The sequence below is a fragment of the Anabrus simplex genome, chromosome 1 (assembly GCF_040414725.1).
Source record: "Anabrus simplex isolate iqAnaSimp1 chromosome 1, ASM4041472v1, whole genome shotgun sequence".
NCBI classification, from domain to species: domain Eukaryota; kingdom Metazoa; phylum Arthropoda; class Insecta; order Orthoptera; family Tettigoniidae; genus Anabrus; species Anabrus simplex.
In genome coordinates, this window is record NC_090265.1 from 287296580 (window position 1) to 287319322 (window position 22743).

Below are 22743 nucleotides of genomic sequence, written 5' to 3' on the forward strand. Positions count from 1 at the left end.
TATGCATGATGGAAACACTTTCAAGGAAAACTACCCCAGGTGGTACCCAGCAATGGAAATCCACCGTCGCACCAGGCGGCGCAAACAAGCCTTCGGATTCTGGGGAGCTTGTACCAACATGCAAGATGGAGTCGGAGCCATCTGGTAGCCAGACTGATGACGTACTAACGACAAACACGACTAATCTAAAACAAAATCTAAGGACAAAGAAACATCACTATTTTGGAACTATCAACATACAGACTCTACTTAGGACGGGGAAATTAAAACGGACTTTGGATGAAATGGAAAATCAGAATATTCTAATACTAGCAGTGCAAGAGACGCGTTTTACTGATATTAATACGCTTGATTCAGAAAATTATAGAATCCTTAAGGGTAAACCTGGACGAAAAATTGGAAGAAATCTGCAGCAACTTGGCACAGCATTTTGTGTAAACAAAAGGGTTATTGACTCCGTAATGGACTTCTCTTCTCCTTCTGATAGACTCTCCACTATAACACTGAAATGTGCAAACAAGAGATACACACTATTCAATGCACACGCCCCCATAAATGAAGACAACAGAAACAATCCTGATAAGGTGAAAATATTCTGGGATCAATTGGAGAATGAATTGCTAAAGACGCCAAGCAATCGTGTCAAAATTCTGATGGGTGATTTCAACGCGCAGGTTGGGAAAGAACGTCAGTTCCGAAAAATAGTAGGTGGTTATCCAGCTCACACCAGAACAAATACGAATGGGAAGAGACTTATTGACTTATGTGACACATTCGATCTTAAATTAATGTCCACGTACTTCAAAAGACTGCCAAGGAAAAAGAAAACGTGGTGCGCTCCACGGAAAGACCTAGGTGAATATCAACTGGACCATGTTGCAATTTCAAGGAGAAACACTAAAGAAATTATGAATGTGGTAGTACGGAAAGGAGCCAATCTTGACTCTGATCACTTCTTGACCCGCATAAAATTCAAGCCGTTACCGCTAAACAAGAAGAGACTCTCTCCGAATGCGTCAATAAAAGTAAACCATGAAAAACTTCAAGAAAACCGAAACGACTTTCAAAGACGTATGCGGGAGAAGAAAATGGAGACTTGTGAGGATATTCGAGAGAATGTGGCTAATATAGCTAAGGATGTTGCACCATTGCGATGAACTCGCAGACACCGATGGTGGACTACAGACTGTGATGTAGCAATTGATAGGAGAGCTGCAGCCTATAAAGCATGGTACGCAGATAAAACAGAAGATAAATTTGAGACATACAAAGAGGTACGCAAACAGACAGCAAAGATCCTCCGGCAAGCCAAAAGGAATCAAATATCTGAAGAAATTCGAAGTATTGACACGGAATTTAAGAAGAACAATACTAGAAACTTTTATAGGACCTTTAAAGAGCACATACCTGGATATCAACCATCTACCATGGGATTTCGAAGGGAAGATGGAAAATTGGCAGTGAATAAGAATGAAAATTGTGAGATATTAGCTACATATTTTGAGAAATTGTTGAACTGTGAAAAACCTAAAAATAAATGGCCAAAAGAGGATCCAAAGCAACGGAATGAAAACTCAATACCCCCTGACGAAAAAGAACTCCGTGAAATAATTACAGACTTGAAGAACAACAAAGCTGCAGGGGAAGACTCTGTCACAGCAGAGATGCTGAAAAGTGGTGGAGAAATCGCAATAACAATTTTAAGGCGAGAAATGGAAAAGATATGGGAAATGGAGGTAATCCCTGAAGATTGGAAAAATGCTATCATTCATCCTCTACACAAAAAAGGTGATAGAGCAGATCCTAACAACTACCGCGGCATTTCCATCACACCTGTAACTTATAAGACACTCTCTAAAGCACTACAGAGGAGACTTGTGGAACAAGTGGATCACCAATTAGGCGAGTATCAAGTGGGATTTAGGAAGGGAAGATCGTGCGTTGATCAGATCTGGAGTCTGAAACGTGTACTAGAGAATCATCTCTCAAAGGATCTGGTAGTCATTTTTGTAGACTTTAAAAAGGCGTATGATTCAGTCGACAGGGAAGTGCTATTCAATATATTAGTGGAATTTGGAATTGACGCCAAAACAACAGCAATTATTAAGCAAACTTTAACTGGGACACATTCAAAAGTTAAGTTCATGAGAGAGAACTCCAAGCAGTTCGAAATTAAAACAGGAGTCAGGCAGGGTGATGGATTGTCACCAATTCTTTTCAACTGTGTGTTGGAGAAGATTATCCGGGAGTGGGAAAAAGAACTGGACAGAAAAGGATTACTTAACCAAGTATACATTGGAGGGTCAAAAAGTGGTGTCATGATTAATTGCCTTGCCTTTGCTGATGACGTTGCGCTACTATCTAGGAATACTGACACAGCAATAGAACAGCTGAATGTACTAAAACTACAAGCAGAAAAAGCAGGACTACAGATTTCTTTCGAGAAAACTAAATATATAACAAACATCAAAACAGCCCCTCGGTACCTGAAGACAGAACACGGTAAAATAGAAAAAGTTGATAGCTTTAAGTATTTGGGTGAAATAGTGCAATTGAAAACAAATGAAAGAGAAGCAAACAACACCAGACGGGAGAAAATGGCTGCGGCTTTTCGTAAGACATATCCTATATACAAGAAGAAAACCATCTCCAGACGAGCTAAACTAAGGCACTACAATACAGTGATTAAAACGGAATGTCTGTATGCTAGTGAATGCCTCCAAATGACAGGAAAAGTGGGATTGAGAGAAGCTGAGAAATTTGAAAGAAAGATCCTTCGCAAAATAATGGGTCCAAAGATTGTGGATGGACAGTATAGGCTACGAGGAAGGGAAGAACTTTACCGAGACAATGAAAGGCTAACTGAGTCCATGAGAAAACGGAGACTTAAATTCTATGGGCATTTATTTAGAATGGATGAGAAGAGACTAACGAAAAGGATTTTCACAATGCTAGACAGCAGACCTAAAGTGTCAGACAAATGGTTCAGGGAGGTGAGAAAGGATCTCAGACAGGTGGGACTAAATTCGGAAGACATCTCAAACCGAACAAAGTTTAGGTCAGTGATCGACAGATTTCAGGGATTCCATGACGAACCAAAACTTAACCGTGGGTGGACGGACGAAAGAAGACAGGCTGCCAGAGAGAGGATGCTGAAGTTCTGGCCTGTGAGGAAGGCTTCCAGAAACATGTAATTGTTATCTAACGTGGTCTCTAATGGCCGTAAACGAATATATATATATATATATATTTGGAAAGTATCATTAGTACTGAAACTTAGAATTATATCGTGGGAAGGTTGAGGTCACGTTTCCTAATACTTATTCATTTATATTTAATGTAGTTTCATTTAATGAACAAGTTTTTATTATTTTAATTTTTGTGTTATTATTTAGTAGTTATTGAAACTTAATACCATAATAATTAGGATGACATGATTTCGAGATGAAGTAATTCTTTAAATATTCTGGTGTAATCATAGTTTAATTTTGTGCATCTCTACCATGACATATAACATAGAACCTACTCCTTGAAGATGAGAGATATCCAAAATACATTATGATGTTCATGCATTATTATAATGAATCACAAGTCTCCAAACTATTGCTGGAAAAATAGGATTAATAATTCCATTTGATTAAACTAAAATAATGGCAATAGATCCCCTTTTAATGCGCAGTGTACTGATATGTGGGAAAGAAATAGAAATTGTAAAACAATTTAAATACCTTAGAGAAACAACAACATACAATTTAAATGAAAAAAATTCTTGGACAGAGTGAATGAATAAATTATCCAGAGCCCAAAAAGGAACCAGAAATACATAAAACAAGAAATGTTTATCAACAAATACAAAATTGAAACATTATAAGACTGCAGACCAACCTGAAATAAGTTATGGAAGTGAAACATTATTTAAACTAAAGCAAAAGAATAACATAGACAGAATTTTTAAAATAGAAAGAAGAATAGTTAGAACATGTATTAATAAGAAGTCCAAAAAGAAGGAGTTTGGCATATCATTCCAAATGCAGCAGTAAGTTATATCAGGAAATAGAACCTATAATTAATTTCATAAGAAACAAGAGAATATCATTCTTTGATCATCTCTTGAGAACACCTCAAGACAGGTTAATATGCAGAATTTTGGAAAAGCTTTGGAAACAAAAACAACAACCTGCCTGGATAAAGGAAATAAAAGAAGACATGAAAGAATTAAACATAACACTGGAGGATTTAAAGAATACATCAATCAAAGTAAATAAATTGAAGAATAGTAAAATTAGATTCCTACCAAAATGTGATAAAAGAGAAACAACTAAAAGGGTATTTTCAGAAGAAGAATGACAACGAAGATCAGATAGAATGAAGAAATACTGGAAGAACAGAAAAGAAAAAACATAAAACATCACAGAAGACTGGACAAACATTAACTATAGTGCTCCAATGCGGCCGTAAAAGCATAATAATAATAATAATAATAATAATAATAATAATAATAATAATAATAATAATAATAATAATAATAATAATAATAATAATAATAATAATAATAATAAATGAATTAACAAATAAATTGAAATAATATATTTAGAACATAGCCGGGGCAGATAACCAATCTTCTATCCACATGACCAGGTATAATGTCATGATAACCCTAGAATACTAAGATATTAACGTGTATGCATCATATAATTGCGCGCTGCTCCTACCCGCGTTACCCTCAACAGACCACCACTATGCAATGTTTCCACTGATCAAGGTGGATGATGTCACCATGGCACTTAGATGCATGTGTGAGGAGCCAATACCAGGAGAGTTCATTTTCTGTGAGTCACTGTGCTTTTTTTATTTTTTTATTTTTTATTTACGAATTGTTAGTATTGACGATTTATTGTTGGTACATAAAACGTACGTATTATTAGTACCGTATGTAAAAGGATGTCGTTATATGGACATAGGTTGCTAATTCTGGATGGTTGCTTTATAGTTATTAGGCGTATGGCTTTCAAGGACACAATGGATAACCAAAGAGTGAAATAGGAGTTTATTTGCCGCATTCTTGACGAGCTGAATGAAGATGAAAGTGGGAAAGACAACCATTTAGAAACATAATATGAGAACGAAACCTCTCCGACGACGATCCGAACCATTAACCAGTGACGATGGTTCTGACGATAATCGCGACTGTAATCCATATTTATGAATTTCTGTAGAAATTCTGCAAACTGAATGGCCATCGAGAGGGAAATCTCACAAAGAAAGAAAGAAAGTAACAGAAGAGACTACATCAAACAGCTCAGCTTCAGCCTCTCAAACAGCATTTTGTTGAGTGTGAAGTAGATAAACTCTTTGGTAAGGATGGGCATATATGGAAAACAACTGATTCAAACACAGGAAACCCCTCCCCCAAAGAACATAGTTCATATCTGACCAGGATCTACGACAAACATAGAAGCTGATCTACTTCGATGTTTTGAGTTATTCTTTACAAGCAACATAATGCAAACTGTACCTCGCAATTCTTAAATCATATATTACTTCTGGCAACAATGTGGAGTTTGCTTACTGGTATTGTTTTAGTGTAGATATGGACATGCATGTAAATTTGACATATGTTAGTACAAAGGGCACTAGGAAAGTTTTGCAATATGCAAAAACGGTTGGCTGGACACCTCTGTTATGGTGAGGGATGAAAAGAGGAGTGAGAACCGGTCTGTAAGACAGCAAGGCGCGACCTTCACACCAGTTGTTACCAAGCAGTGGGATTGAAAGCAAGTTAAGATGTCAGTGGGGTCTAAAGGTGAATATCGCGCAATTATCCGCTACAATTTTGCTCGTGGATTAACTGTTGACCAGTGCCTGGAGGAAACGACTCCTATGCTGGGGAAAGACTGTCCACATCAGACAACAATTTTCTGCCAGTACAAACAGTTCCAGAGGGGAAATTTTAGGGTTGCAGACAATCCTCGTTCTGGGCGACCGTCTGAATCAGTGACTGAGTAAAACATTGAAGCTGTGAGGAAAATGTTGCAGCAAGAGAGGCAGTTGACATATCGGCAGGTAGATGAGACCCTCCACATCCCTGCACCAGCTATTCATTCAATTCTACATGACCATCTCCATGTTAGAAAGGTTTGTTCCCTTTGGGTGCCCCATTCACTTTTAGAGGAACGAAGGGCACATCGAGTGAAATGGTGCCGAAAAAATGCTAAAAGAGTTTGAAAATGGGACTTCGCGTAACGTCAATAGCATCGTTACAGGTAACGAATCTTGGCATTATTATTATGATGTCCCAACAAAATTCCAGAACAAGGTGTGGCTGTTTTGAAGATGAGGGTACTCCTGTGATTGTGCGAAAGTCAAGGGCAGTGAAGAAAAGGATGATTGCAGTATTCTTCACTAAACGGGGCATCCTGACTCGGATAGTGCTAGAAACACAAAGGACAGTTACTGCAAAGTGGTACAGTGAGACTTGTCTGCCTCAGGTCATCCAGGCTCTCAAGCAGCTCTGTTCAAGGTCACGGCTCAACACTTGGCTCTTGCATCACAACAATGCTCCAGTACACCATACTAATGTAACAATGGATTTTCTTGCCAGATCAGGGTTGACTGTGCTTGATCACCCTCCATACAGTCCTGATCTTGCCCCATGTGACTTCGCACTCTTCCCAGAAGTGAAGATGAAGCTGAAAGGGTGGCGTTTTGCATCCGACGAGGAGCTTCTGGCAGCATGGGATCAGGAGTATGAAAATGTAACCGAAGAAAAGTGGCAGAGTTGGTTCAGTGACTGGTCTTGACGTATGGAGAAGTGTATTGAGTGTAGAGGAAATCATTTTGAAAAAGTCGAAAGCGTTCACTCACATACAAAACCTTCCTAGTAACTATGGCATGACGTTACCTGATTTCTGTACCTTCTCTTAACGCGAATGTAGTCAATTTGGTATCTGTTTGACTGTATCATTTCGGAGTCATGATGAGTGCATTACTCGGTAATTACAAGTTCCCAGTGAGCAGTTGGTGGAAGATGCTACATAGTGTTCCTTTGTATGTCAGACTCTGATGATGTGGAGTATAATTAACACGTTCAGTACTTGCTTCTGAGCGGGACACTTGAATGCCTGAACCAGCCATTTTCATGCCGGGCCTCTTAACATGCATCACTTAATAAAATTTACCATCACTCCTGAACTATAAATATTAGAAACATGAAACTGTGCTTACCTCTAGTACATATTGAGGGTGTGATATCTGGTGTCACAGATTCCAAAATACGTCTAATTTTATACAGCCTATGTGTACTTTCGGCATAATGATTACTGTCCCATACACTGGAACCATACTCTAGTTGCTGTCTTACCAAAGACTTATGTGCCCCCTCCTTTACATCTTTACTACAACCCTAAACACCCTCATAACCATGTGCAGAGATCTGTTTTCTTCATAGTGCAAATTGGTATCACAGTATGTAAGGGAAGGGTACTGTAACTATAGACAATGAATTGATAGAAAATATACTGCATACTATATCTAATGCTTCAAACCCAGAACTACTTTCTCTACCTCATATAAACATGCATATTTTATGCTCTCAATAGAATTTATAAAGCACATCTACTCACTTATCCACAGCATCTTCAATTCTTTTAGTAGGTGGTTTGGAAGAAAACTTCTGAGCCAATCCATTGAGGATATCTGGTGATGCTAGTTTTTCTTCTTGTACCTTTATCCAGAATGATTTTTCTGACATTTTCTGAGGAACAATCTAAAACAAGAAAATAACAGGCTATAAATATAATGCATGAACATTCACACATGAGGGGAAGAGTGAGATATGAGCACAAACAGCAGATTCTTTTTTGTGAGATCGCTACTCTAAATATCAACTATCAATAATACCAGATAACATGGTCAGTTAGCAGACCAATACTGTAATATACCTCCTTAGAATTACTACAGTCAAAATCCAAAGATATAATGTTCAACTCATTATGTCAAAAACTAGAATAGAAAACAGCACAACAGGTACTATATCAATCCATTCATATTGCTGCAGAGTGTTTTCTAAAACTGACTACAAAGATAAAAGGCTCAAGAAAATTTACACAATAACATCTTATGATAACAAGTCTTCACATCCTCTTAATACTGACATCAATAAAAGAAACATTTACACAAATCCAATTACTTCCATGTGTACCATTTCATTGCCCTGATTATGTCGAAACGAGGTGTTAAAATCATTAATTTTGCTGTGAATAGCGATAAAGTGTCAGAAATCATGCGGCAGAAAATACTAATTATAACATACAGACATGTGGAATCAAACAGGCCGTAAATATGAAGTAAGAAAGTACAGACGAACGGAATCCAAGTGGCCGTGATTTAGCAATGCAGTGACTTAAAACTGTTAAAAACCAACAGTGGGAACAGTGGAACATTGCACTGAGTTACCAGACAAAGAATTACTAGTGGATTGATATGCAAGAAAAACAGCAGATTTAAGAGAGATATTTCCTAATTTATTGGGAAAACAAGTTGCAATATAAAGATAGAATGCTATATTTCTCGTAAACGTAATAGAAATCCCGAGCGGAATATCCAAAGAAAAGACGAAGTGAATAGTTGAGCGCAGATTGGGATTGAACTAAAGAGTATCAAAAATTTATTTATTGAAAATCACTAGAGTATTTAACTATAAAACAAGGTAATATTGAAGATACCTTTAATACCATTCAAATTAAAATATTGACGAGTGCCACATCATAATCTACTTTGCTCAACTCCAATTCTACCGTGACCCTGGAGGGGCTACGTTTGAAGCTGCTTTACGTCTTGTATAATAAACAACAGTAAGGAATTGAGACGAAGCTCCCTTCTCAAAAAGTGAACGGCAATCAGCTTCATAGTTCCGCATTAGACTCAATTAAGGGCACATTAAGCAAGCTCAAAATAAATAACAGCCAACCTGGCAGGAGTGAAAGAAATGAACATTCAACAATAATTAGAACAGTGTCAAGAAGTCAATCATTTAAAAAAAAAAAACTTTTAACTGGAAGACAAACAGATATTTTTAGTGTAACAGGGTTGAAACTTTTAACAACTATTCCAATGAATAGATATAATTTTTTTAAGTAGGCTAACTACATATTCATCCTGTCTCATTTCATCAACCCATTAACCCCCACATTGTTTTAACCATCATTTTAATTTAATTTATATTCAAATAGTTTTTAAGAGGATCAATGTAACTGAAAATAATGTACTCAGAAACTTAGCGATTCACCTAAACTTAACAACAGCTGAAGATGTACTGAAGTGAGAATGAAACACGTACTATTTATAATTAATTAATTTGTTAAAAGCAAATAAAATGTATCAAAAAGGTGGAAGATTTTCAATTACTGTAAGTCTCTATAACCCAGAGATGACAGTCCTATGGGAGAACGAGAGACCAGCTGTCCCAGTCCAGAAACACAGGTGGATTATGTTTAGTTTCACAAAGTTTTTTTCTTTTCAAAATTTAACTATATATATATTTTATTTAGTAGCAACTTGTTGATGGTGTCTGTATAAGAGCTAAGTCGATATATCTTTGAGAGGCGATTTCAATATGTAGTTTCAGCGCGAATGTACTAATAATGACGTTTAACTAATGGATTTAGGTAGTCTTCCAAAACTTTAAACACTCTAATGCGTAGGAAAGATAATATTCACCAATGAAGTGCTTTTATAGCAATGTTCAGCTTTCTTTCAAATAATTATACCATGCATAATGTGATCTGTGATATCTGAAATTAGAGAATGAACCATGTTGAATTGTAGGTTATCGAGATCGCATACAACGTCAAATTATTGCCAGATGCAAGTAGAGATAGGCTTCATATGTTTGTACTTTAATAAAAGAAGTAAACATCGATATGAATGGTAGTTGTTGATCCATACAACATAAACTGTGATAAGACACAGAATCTTTTGAACTGAGCGTTACTTTAAACAAGTTTAATGATGTTTATATTTGCGGTGAGGTCATATACAACGGAACTATGAGGTAAGAAGTGTGAATGTCATGAGTAATATACATTTGTTTATATGCTAGGTGTGGAATTATGATAAACACAACGACGAATAAGGAAGGAATTCTACGTAAGGCTAATTGATGTTAATTTATGTAACGCGGTTTCAGATCAGGGTATATTTGTTGCTTATAGCGACATGTAATATGGTTTGACTTATAATATGAGTTGATGACATTTGGCTAGTGAACTTGCAGGTTAATAATAAAGTACGATCATAAAAAATAACTCCAGATACCTATAGTAAAGAATAATGACGGCATTTTTCTAAGAGAATTTTACATGGTACTTAATATTTAAACTGATTTAAGTTGAAACAGCAAATCACTGACGGTAGTGTCTGCATAGTGTTATGTTATTGTTATCTACAAGTTCGGAAGTTTCATCTAAGGTATTCCTTGACTATTAGTAACCATATGATCGAATTTATGATGCATTACGACCTTAATATAACCTATTTATAAACTTGTTGACATTTTATTGAAGAATTCTTGCATATTTTTTACGGAATATTTTGAATATGTCCAAGTATGGTTATATATGTATTTTTTAGGTTTATTAGTATATTAGCTTAGGTAGCAATTGAAAGCTACAGATATGAAACATTGCTTACTCCGCTTACGTTTATTAATGAAAGAGTATTGAACAACAAGAAACAATAATCAGACGATATATAAAAAAGCAGCATTTCATTTTTTTAAAATAATTATGTACATATGAGGCGTATAGTTTCAAACATGACCAAGTCCATCTCTTTCACGTTCTGATGTTTTGACCTCCATGGATTCCTCTTTACAAGATGAATACAGCGGGAATGAAAGTGGGTTTCAAATCCAGCCAGATCACATTTAAAATTGCAGCAAAGAATGAGGTTTCATATCAAAGTCGGCCAAGTCCCTGTTAACCCGCACGGGCCAATAATCCTGCGCTATCCAGTCACGTGTTTTCTCCGGTAATATGGCGGCCTGACGTTTGTTCGAGTCACATGTGGTGGTTTTGTTTGCGTGTATTTTAATAAATATTTTATAAATAATAAATATATACATAATTAATTGGTCGTTTTAATAGTATTCATATTTGCTGTGCAATAAAATGGAGGAAATTAATAAACGCTGTACCAGAAAGCGGCAACGTGATCTTTCCACCTTGAAGCGCATGAGGGAAAAACAGCTGAGATGAGTACAATCAACAACGTGTTGTTAGTGGTGATTTAATCAAGTCTCGGTGATATGTTTCGAAGGCGCGATGGTATTGAATAGGTATAATATGAAGAATATACATTGAAGTAGCTACATGAATCCATATATTTGCAAGATATACACTATTTAAATGTTAATTAGCCTCTACATTGGTTACAATGTTGGGTAATTTTACACAAATATAATGTTTAAAATAATAATCTTTAAAGATTTTTCACTAAATCGTATATCATTTTTAATCATATTTGTTCTAAATAAAGTCAAGATGAACACAGTTGGAATATAGGCCTAGTCTAGATTTCTTTTTTCTTTAGGTATTAGGCCAAATTTTCTAATATAAGTTTCAAAGATGGCCAAGTCCTCTTACATAAGTTTCAAAATCGGCCAAGTCACAGAGTTAGTTTCAAACATGGTCAAGTCCAAATTTTAAATACATTTTTCAATTCATGTAATATATTTAGACTGTAAAAATTGTATGGTAATGAATCAGAAGCCTCTGCTAAGCAACATAAAGATTAAAGTGTCTGAATATATATGAATTAATAACCTAAACGAGTTTTTTGCTTCTCCTGAAAACAACAGCTCAACGGACTTGGCCATGTTTGAAACTATACGCCTCATATGTAAAACACAATATCATGTAAAGGTTTGATATGTTGACGGAACGTAGTTTTTTTTTAAAATTTCGTGTGGCTATTTCTAGCCGAGGTGCAGCCCTTTTAAGGCAGACTCTCCGATGAGGATGGGCGGCATTTGCCATTTGTAGGTAACTGCGTGTTATTGTGGTAGAGGATAGTGTTGTGTGTGGTATGTGAGTTGCTGGGATGTTGGGGACAGCACAAACTATTTGAATATAAATTAAATTAAAATGATGGTTAAAACAATGTGGGGGTTAATGGGTTGATGAAATGAGACAGGATGAATATGTAGTTAGCCTACTTAAAAAATTATATCTATTCATTGGAATAGTTGTTAAAAGTTTCAACCCTGTTACACTAAAAATATCTGTTTGTCTTCCAGTTAAAAGGTTTTTTTAAAAATGATTGACTTCTTGACACTGTTCTAATTATTGTTGAATGTTCATTTTTTTCACTCCTGCCAGGTTGGCTGTTATTTATTTTGAGCTTGCTTAATGTGCCCTTAATTGAGTCTAATGCGGAACTATGAAGCTGATTGCCGTTCACTTTTTGAGAAGGGAGCTTCGTCTCAATTCCTTACTGTTGTTTATTATACAAGACGTAAAGCAGCTTTAAACGTAGCCCCTCCAGGGTCACGGTAGAATTGGAGTTAACCAATGGAGGTTAAAATCCCCGACCCAGCCGGGAATCGAACCCGGGACCCTCTGAACCGAAGGCCAGTATGCTGACCATTCAGCCAACGAGTCGGACATGGAACATAGTAACATATTAAGATTTAATATTTCAAGAATTCGACAACTCTTAGGCCATATTCCCAAAGAATTATATATATTATGTTATTCTTAATATATCCTTTCTTTAATTTTTGAGTCAGGCAGGTGAAATGATTGATTAATTTATGTCAAGATAAAGAATTAAATAATTTTAATTTCCAATGATATGAGAATGAGGTGATGTTAATGTAATCCATATCAGGTCAGAAGCTTTTCCCTAAATAATTTAATTCCGCAGGAAAATATAGGAAAGAAATTATTTTATAAATATGAAGATGAGACCTTGGATGATTGTAAAGAAAATGATTGATGAATTTGAATAGAAGGATATGACAAAGATAATGATTTCAAAACAATCATTTTTTTTTAATATTTTGAATATGACTACTTAAATTTAAAACTTAGACAGAGGATGGTCAAGTGCTATATATGGTCAGCCTTGCTATATGGTGTGGAAACATGGACTTTCAAGAACATGTCACTGAAGCGCTTGGAAACCTTTGAAATGTGGATCCACCGTAGGATGCTGAGGATTTCATGGGCTGCACGACTAACGAACCAAGAAGTACTCAGAAGGGCAAGAGCAAGTCAGGAACTCGTTCAAACAATAAAACTCTGGAAGATTTCTTACCTTGGCCACATCCTTAGAAATGACCGTTACCTCATCTTACAGCGGATTGTACAAGGCAAAATACAGGGTCGAAGAGGTGTCGGGAGGAGGCGAACATCATGGCTTGGAAACATCAAAGAATGGACTGGAATTCGCAGTGTTGAAAGACTTTTCCACCTAGCAAGAGATCGTACTGCATTCGCCACAGTGATCGCCAACATCAGGGGGACCTGATACGGTACTGTGAAGAAGAAGAATACTTTGAATGTAATGAGATACCTACATGTACAAAAGAATCATTAGAATTTTTTGCTTATCGCATCGTTCACAACTAATTTTGAATGAAGTTAGTATTTAAGAATTTAACTTATTATTTTTATTTAGAAATATAGATTAATTTTAAGTTAATTTCATGATGGGTGACGAATAATTGAACTCAAAATCGGTTATATTTTGATTTAATGACCCGATAGATATACAGATGTACTGAAAAATAAGAAGCACGTTTCTCAGTCGGATTCATGTAAAAATATATTTTTTAAAAATTTAATTTAATCCCCGAGTTGTATAGCGTAGCTAGCTGGAGATTTTCTGAACGCCGGCGTGTAGCTAGTTAGAGGAAAGAGTAGATGCCCAATCGCCAGAAGTGAGTTACTTGGTCGTCCGATAGTAGAGATGTGAATGGAAGAAAAAGAGGGTGACTAGGAAAAGAGTCGAACCCGGTTCAAGAAAGACTGGTCTCCCATCGTGGTGCAAAAAAAAAACCCTTCCCTCAACCGGTGCAAGAAAGATTGTCACCCAACTGTGGGGCTCGGAAAAGAGATAGAGGGCACCCAAATAACAACTGTCGCAAGAAAGACTGGCGCCCAACAGTGGAGCAAGACTGAGAACGTCCAGCACAGGTACAAAATAAACATAGGGCGCATCAAGAAAAATTAATGCCCAATGTTGGAACAAGACTGAGGATACCCAGGTTGAAGACAAGAATAACTGTTGAGAATAACAAGAAAAATCAATGCCCAGCAATGGGGCAAGACTGAGAAAGAGGGTAGCATGACCAAGAGAAAGAATAATTAAGAGAACATGAGGCACAATTGTGAAGTAAGACTGAAAGGAAGAAGAAAATGATTAAAATTGGACACTTATGATTGAAGTCGAGAGAAGTAGTAAAGGATAGTAGAAGAACAGAAATTATTTCATGCTACTACATAGAAAAAGAGAAAAGAAGGGCAAATCAAGAATCAAGAAGAAGATATGCGGATGCATATGGGAGTGGAAGAAGAGATACATGATGATAATAATAATAAATTGCAATAATAATGTGAATAAGTAATAGGTTAAAATGATTAATAATATGAATTTAGATTATGATATGATTTTACATTAAAATAGATATGGTTATTAGGATAATAATTTAAAAAATAACAGAAATGCTTCTTTTAGAGTTTCATGAATGACTGGGATAGTAGGATAGCTGGTTTATTGGGGGAAGTCAGACTGTCAATCCCAAATTGGATTGAAGTACTGATATAGTTATTGTGATTGTAATCTACACATATATAGAGAAATAGGAACTTTAGCGAAATTTCATAACACAAATATTAAAATGTTCAGTATAAGTAAACTTTGCTCGCAATTCGAGGGGTATCAGAAGGAGCAGGAAGAAAGATTACGGGGAAAGGATGATGAGATAGAGAGGATAACCAAGGAGTTAGAGAAGGCAAAAGAAGAGCAGAAAGGAATAATAGAAATATTAAAAGAGATGAGCAGAAAACAAGAAAAAAATCAACAAGAAATGATCAGGAAACAAGAAGAAAAACAACAAGAGATGATCAGGAGGCAAGAAGAAAAATATCAAGAAATTATGAGAAAACATGAAGAGATACAAAAGAGGCAACTGGAAGAATTATTTGGAAAATTTCGAGAATACCAACAGAAACAAGAAGAATACTAACAGAAACAAAAAGAACTGCAGCGAAACCAGATGGAAGAGATAAGAAATATGGAAGAGGCAAAAGGAGATGATGAACAGAAATTGGTAAAATCGGAAGAGAAGTTTTCGAAATAAGAACTAGATTAACTGATCTTTGAACCGAAATGATTGAGACAATGGAAAATAAGAATAAAGAGATCTACGAAAAAGTAAATAGAATCAGAGGGGAATCAACAGAAAGTAAGAAGCATATTCAAAGCTTGAAAGAGGATGAGATCAAGAGACTAATGGACAATATGGAGTCAATAAGAATTGATTCACAAGAAAAATGGAATCAGTATGAAGAAAAGATAAGAAAGAATAAACGAGAATATACAAATGACGAACAAAACTATGGAAGTGAACTTTATTACAGCGCGTGACCCGATTGGAGATAAAATTTGGATCATAAAAGAATAAGAATGAAACCGAAGAAAGAATGATTAGGACAGAGCAAGGATTGGATCAGATGAGGAAGGAGATCCAAAATATCTAAACTGAAATCCAGATAAAATCGGTAATATCAAGGCAACTGAATGAACAGAGGATGGTGGAAGTACAGATTAATGAGAGAGAGGGAACACCAACTATATCTGGAGAAACAGACCAAAGCAATAAAGATACAGTAATAGGAACTAACGGCAATGAAAATCCAGCCATCATAAATATCATCAAAACTTACGATGACCGTCCTAAACATTTCAACAATACCGCAGCTATGTCACCTAAAAGATTTCTATGTGAAATGGAAGAGTATTTCCGAGAAAACAGAATCCCAGACGAGAAAGGGCTTAGGGTAATCGAGAAACACCTAGACGCCAACCTAAACCCATGGTATCAGGCTTTCAAGTATACATTTCATGATTATGAAGAGTTTAAATTAGCTTTTCTAAAACGATTCTGGAATCCAGAGATTCAACAAAATCTCAGATTAGAGTTGTATTCAAAGAGATACTCGTCAACAGGGCAAACTCGATACAGTGATAATTTTTTGTACCAATTCCATAGATTTCAAGATTTGGATTCAGTGCCTAGTGAGCTGGAGGCGATAAAAAACGATCCAAAAACAATTCCCTCCAGAGATCCAAAGGCTACTCGCGGCTGCAAATGTAGAGTCACAATAGAGATGGAAAGTATACTCAGACAACTCGACAGGACATCTAGTCATACAACAACTAGAATAAATAGAAGTGCGAACAATGAAGTAATAAATGTATTAACTCGGGAAAACGACAAGAGGAAATCGTTTACTGAAAGGAGAGAAAATGATAGGAATCCTAGAAGAAAGGAATGGAATGAAGATGGAGAAAGGATGAGAGAAGAAAGCCGATGCAAATGAAGGCAGGATTGTCATGAGGTCGGAAGACAAAAACGGAAACGGAAGATTTGTGCCATATCGTCGGCCATATAACCAATACAGGAATGGTAGAGATAGAGGCAATTATAGAAGGAGACCAATGAATCGAGGAAGACAGATTAACAATTATGATGGTAGAGAAAACAGAAATAGGCAGTACATTCAGGATTTGAGGAGAGAGACCCAAGAGAAGAAGGAATGGGAAGACGCAATCAAGGATCAAAACATAAACGGAAACTTAGAAGGATCTTGATTTATTAGTTTCATTTTTCCCGTATTGATAGTTATCATGCATCACAGAAGAGAAAAGAAGATATCCACCTAATCAATACAAATTTATTATAAGCTACTATATTACAGTACCAGTTTTGACTCCTTACGAGTCATCTTCAGCTGCACATTATCTTTTACATTAGTCTAAGTCACGATTCTGCCTTGCTGAGTAAAACGTTTGCAACAAACAGTAATATTAGGCATATTTTAAAATACAATGGCCGGCTATATATACATCCAGTGTCGAGTGTGTCTATGGGTCTAAAATCGTGTTGATCAACTTATTTCAAATGATATAGCGGAGGTGCCAACCTTTGAAGTGGATTATCAGTAATCGCCCTCCGCCCCCGAGAAAAAATTAGAGTCAAGTCCAAAGCGCTCCTTCCTTCTCGATAATGGCACCCCTTTTGCCCTTCCCTCTAGCAATCTATTCGAAAGAATATCATATTACACAATAACATTTGCACGCAACCTGTTAGTTCTGTGAAAAAATATTCCTTGTAGCGTGTTTCTCAAGCAGCAGCTCCTTTTCACTGTGTTTTTCTTGAGTCATCCTTCCCACTGTGATGACATTTTTGTCTTCTCAACCACAAGCAATTCCTGTGCAGATGTGCTTAATGTAGGCCTCACTTCTTTCTCAATCTTTCTGTCAACTGTCAGGTACACTTAACACAGCAAATGCAACATTACTGAAGGGTTTATCAGCTCCTGAGCTCCCTCATTCACAATGAATTTTACAACGCTTACGGGTAGCAAAAGGACCTCACGACCGAATAAGTATCGTTGCCAACTCACAAGCAATGAAACAGGGACCATATAAGAGAAAGGCTAGAAAGGATTGAACATTTTTCCTTATTTTCTTTCTTTCCGTAGAAAATTATTTTTTCGAGATAATGTAAGCTTCTCCGTAATAATTTCCCCTTTGACCGTAATCCCGTAATCGTGAGGGGAAATCCGTAATAATTACAGACAATCCGTAATAGTTGGCATCTCTGATATAGATATATAAACATATTAAAATATTCACAAACATAGTAAAATTGCACATTAACATAGTAAAATTGCACATTAAAATACACATTTCATGCTAAAGGCAAATGTGGTAAATGGAGGTATGTTCTTGAAGTGATTTGACATCTTGCGTCTATTTGTTTACTTAATCATCCAGCATAAGAGGAAATGTCCATGCTTGTGTTGTGTGGAGTGCTCCCATATTATTCTATTCTATACTAGGCTCATCCACTTGTGTAATTACAATTTTCAATTGTCAATAATAAATACGTGTGTGCTAAAGAGTATGTGCAGCTAAGGTTGTTATAAGAACGATGAATGCAGTGCTTTAGAGTGCAGAACTCAGTTGTAAGGTGACATTTCCTCTCTGTCTGTAATTGCCAATAAATATTGCTGCTGGGGTGGATAAGTTGCGTTCAACCTGGCTGCCTGGTGTGCACGGTGCTTATAATAAATTTGTATTGATTAGGTAGACTTAGAAGGAGCCGAAAGCTTGTAATTACAAGAATATAAAAGAAAAGAAAGAGATGAAGAAAAGTTAAACCCGGAAGCCCAAGCATACGAGTTGGATACCCAGAACAAAAAAAACGCCAATTTTAGCTTAGGGAAATAAATAAATAGTACATGGGATAAGTTAAATTACCAAATTGAAAACTGGTATATTTTACAAATTGAACCTTGGGATACAGATCCAGATGAATTATTGGAAGAAGTGCAAAGAGATAATAGAGATAGCAGAGCACGCTTACCCATTATTATCGTGCAGGTAAACGGGCTGAAGACGCATTGTTTAATTGACGCTTGAACGACCATAAGCGTCATGTCAAAAATATTATTTGATGAAATCAATCAAAAGATAAATTACATGTAATACAGTTGCGCAGACTAAAATACGAAACATGATACCAGATAAGACAGTTGAGTGCAAAGTACAAACATACCTGAAGATAAAAATTCGCAGAATATTTGAACATCCGTTTGTGATAATGAATAGGATAAAACATAATATAATTCTTGGGATAGATTTTATGGTAGCCACAGAAATGACCATTGATTTGAGAAAGCAAGAGATAAGATTCCCCATTATCGAGGTTGATGGAGAGAAAAAAAAAGAAAGAATCAAACTGAATGAAGAACCACAGGATTTAGAGCATATGAAATTTGAGGGATTCGAAATACAAAGACAGGCAGAAGAATATACAGCACAAAGGAGGCTGAGTGAAGCTGAAGAAGGAGAGGAGATAATACAAAGTTTAGAAAAGATTTTGAGTGTTGAAGATGAAAGGGAAGAACCAAGCATATGGAAAGAGATTGCTGAAACCAAGTTGAATGCTAAGGAAAAACAGAAGTTGTATGCAATTTTAGAAAAGTATTCTGAGATATTTAAGGACAAACCTGGCCAGATACCAAATTTTAAATACAAAATTGTAGTGAATGATTGGACACCATGTAAGGGAAAATTGTACAACATCGCTGAAAAATATTTTCAAGATGTAAAGAAGCTTATCCAAGAAATGGTAGATGATTGAATAATCATTCAGACAACACCATCATATCTAAATCCAATTGTAACTGTGAAGAAAAGTAACGGAAGTTTGAGAATATGTCCCGACGCTAGCAAATTGAATGAAGATCAAGTCCCGAAAATCAAAGATATAGTGAAGAAATTCAAGAACATGAAGTATTTTATGAGCTTAGATTTCACATCATCATTTCACCAAATAATACTAGAAGAAAACTCAAGACTCTTGACTGGATTTATGTTTAATAACCAAACTTACGCGGTCTGCAGATTGCCATTCAGATTAAAAAATAGTTGTGCGGTATTAATAAGAGCTCTGGACAGGAATTTATTCCTGAGATGAAAGAATACGTCTCATGCTATGTGGATGATTTGATTTTTGCAAGTGAAACTTTTGATGACCACTGTATCAAACTCGAGAGCCTCATAGAAAATTTGGAAAGCCCTATTTTTAAAATCAATTTAGCCAAGTCAAGGTTTTGCCAAGAGCAAACACTGTTTGTAGGACACGTTAACGACAGTGATGGAATAAAGCCAAATCCAGTAAAGATCCAAGCAATATGTGAATTTCCTCATCTGACACGAATTAAGCAAGTCAGGCAATTTTTAGGATTGACCCAGTTCTTCGCTACTCACTATAGGGGATATATGGATACAGCGGCACCGTTACAAGAGCTGTTAAAAACAAACAACAAATGGAAATGGAATGACAAGACAGTGCAAGCATTTCTTGCGATAAAAAGATTACTAACTAATAGTGTTAAACTGGGATATCCAGATTATACCAGGAGATTCGTGATTCAAACTGACGCTTACTTGCAGGCGAGCGAATGAAAACAATCAGTATGTGCTGAAGGATGGAATGCTAATGAATTTTTATAACAAGGATAGATAGATAGATAGATAGATAGATAGTACCACAGGCATTGCAAAAAGAAATGATTTGGCATACTCATAGGAACATAGGACACGAAGGAATGGAGAAAGTAGCAAGAACAATATTAGAAAGATTCACATGGAAAGGAATCAGAAAAACAATCAGAAATGTTATTAAGACTTGCGATACTTGTCAGACAATGAAGCACAATTCATTTTTAACTAAGCATGAACCAATTGCCATATTACTGACAGCCCCAAGAGAAATATTTGCAATAGACATCTTCGGTAAATTGCCATCACCCACTAAAGGACGTAATTATATAGTTGTCACCATGGACATATTTTTGAAATTTGTAACATTGAAGCTAATTCAAAGAGCCACAACCAAGCAGGTACTTAGAGCAATACATAAAGGTGTAATACCTAAAATGGGAAAGCTGAAGAAAATGCTGACGGATATAGGCACCCAATTTACATCAGCTGAATTTCAAGACGTGATGCATGAAATGCAAATTAAGCATATATTATGCTCAGTTAGGCATCCTTCAGCCAATCCTGTACAGCGATGTATGCAGGAAATATCAAAATATTGCAATATATATTGATATGAGAGTCAATGGAAATGGATTGACGTTACAGGTACAACTGAAGAAAGCATTAGCAATACAGTCCACGAATCGACCAACCAAATACCTAGTGTTGTACATTTAAATGAGTAGCCAAAGAGACCATGGGATGATATATTAAGAGAAACCGATGAACTAAGACCTAGCAATGTAGAAATCAACCAGATCGTAATCGAAAGACTAAAAAAAACAGGCAGACAGGCAACTGAAAAGAGTTTGGAATAAAAGATTTCATCAACATTTCAAGAACAATGACATGGTAGTAATCAAGAAAACACCTACTTCTAATGTTACAGAGCGGATATTCTCAAAATTTGTTCACCTATTCAATGGCCCATACATCATAAAGAAAGCATTAGGTAACAACGCCTACATTATAGAAAAAAATCTGACAGGTACACACTGAAATATACACAATGCCGCCAACATGAAGTTGTACTATAAACAAGATCATGAATAAGGCTTAAAGTATGATGTTAAAATCATAAATGACAGAATTATTCAAAAGGGTCAATGAAAAGCACCATTTGTATAAAGAAATGAAATGGAAATAAATATACTGTGAGCAGTACATTTATTTGTCCACAGTAGGGAAGAAAAATGTACCATTTCATTGCCCTGATTATGTTGAAACGAGGTGTTAAAATCGTTAATTTTGCTGTGAATAGCGATAAAGTGTCAGAAATCATGTGGCAGAAAATACGAATTATAATATACAGATATGTGGAATCAAACAGGCCATAAATATGAAGTAAGAAAGTACAGACGAACGGAATCCAAGTGGCCGTGATTCAGCAATGCAGTGACTTAAAACTGTTAAAAACCAACAGTGGGAACAGTGGAACATTGCAATGAGTTACCAGACAAACAATTACGAGTGGACTGATATGCAAGAAAAACAGCAGATTTAAAAGGGATATTTCCTAATTTATTGTGAAAACAAGTTGCAATATAAAGACAGAACGCTATATTTCTCGTAAACATAATAAAAATCCCGAGCAGAATATCCCAAGAAAAGACGAAGTGAATAGCTGAGCGCAGATTGGGATTGAACTAGAGAGTATAAAAAATGTATTAGTGGAAACATTGAAAATCGCTAATCTAGAGTATCTAATTATAAAACAAGGCAATATTGAAGATACATTTAATGCCATTCAAATTAAAATATTGACGTCATAATCTACCTTGCTCAACATACGCATAATTCAAAGAAGATCTAGAAATAACAAGATTATGAAACTAATCAAGGCTTAAAATGTGTTTCTTGTGCATGTTTTCGAGAGCTACGTGATGGCCAACTAAAATGGAGATGGGATTGATGTCTGGCGGTAACCTAACCAGCTATTCCTACGGACCTGAGGCTTGAGACCAGAGGCCGGACGTCATGCAGCGGTAACCCGGAGATGTGATACAATTCCTTTAGTTTTGCCAATTGCCACCTTTTCAATACAATAAAAATATATTACAAACTTACATATTTATTATGATGTTTATATGGTACATGTTTTGCTCCTTTTCGTGAGCATCATCAGCCAAACTATCATTAATCTAGGATTGTATAAGATCATAGAACAATTCTTTTGGTTCAAGATTACTCCTATAAAACTAATTGATAATCTTATAACATTTTAAAAGTCACACAACAATAAAACTATGTCTTAAGCTAACACTTTTTGTCTAAAATCTTCTTCAGTCTATAATTTTATTGCCGAAACTCACCTGGTGAACATCTTTTAAAATTGTTTAAAAATAAGAATAAAATAAAAAAACTTTTGAGATCTGGCTAGTTGTGTTGGTTCCTGTTGCT

At 35.9% G+C, this 22743-nt stretch overlaps 1 protein-coding gene across 4 annotated transcripts in view; it reads right to left on the bottom strand.

The window, feature by feature from the left end:
- dia (diaphanous related formin 1) overlaps window positions 1-22743 on the bottom strand; it is a 513998-nt gene that overhangs the window by 173166 nt on the left and 318089 nt on the right. For all 4 annotated transcript variants that reach the window (XM_067134775.2, XM_067134773.2, XM_067134774.2 and 1 more), the window contains one exon: window positions 7623-7765. In XM_067134775.2, the coding sequence (XP_066990876.2) occupies window positions 7623-7765 (143 nt within the window). The remainder of the gene's footprint in view (window positions 1-7622; window positions 7766-22743) is intronic.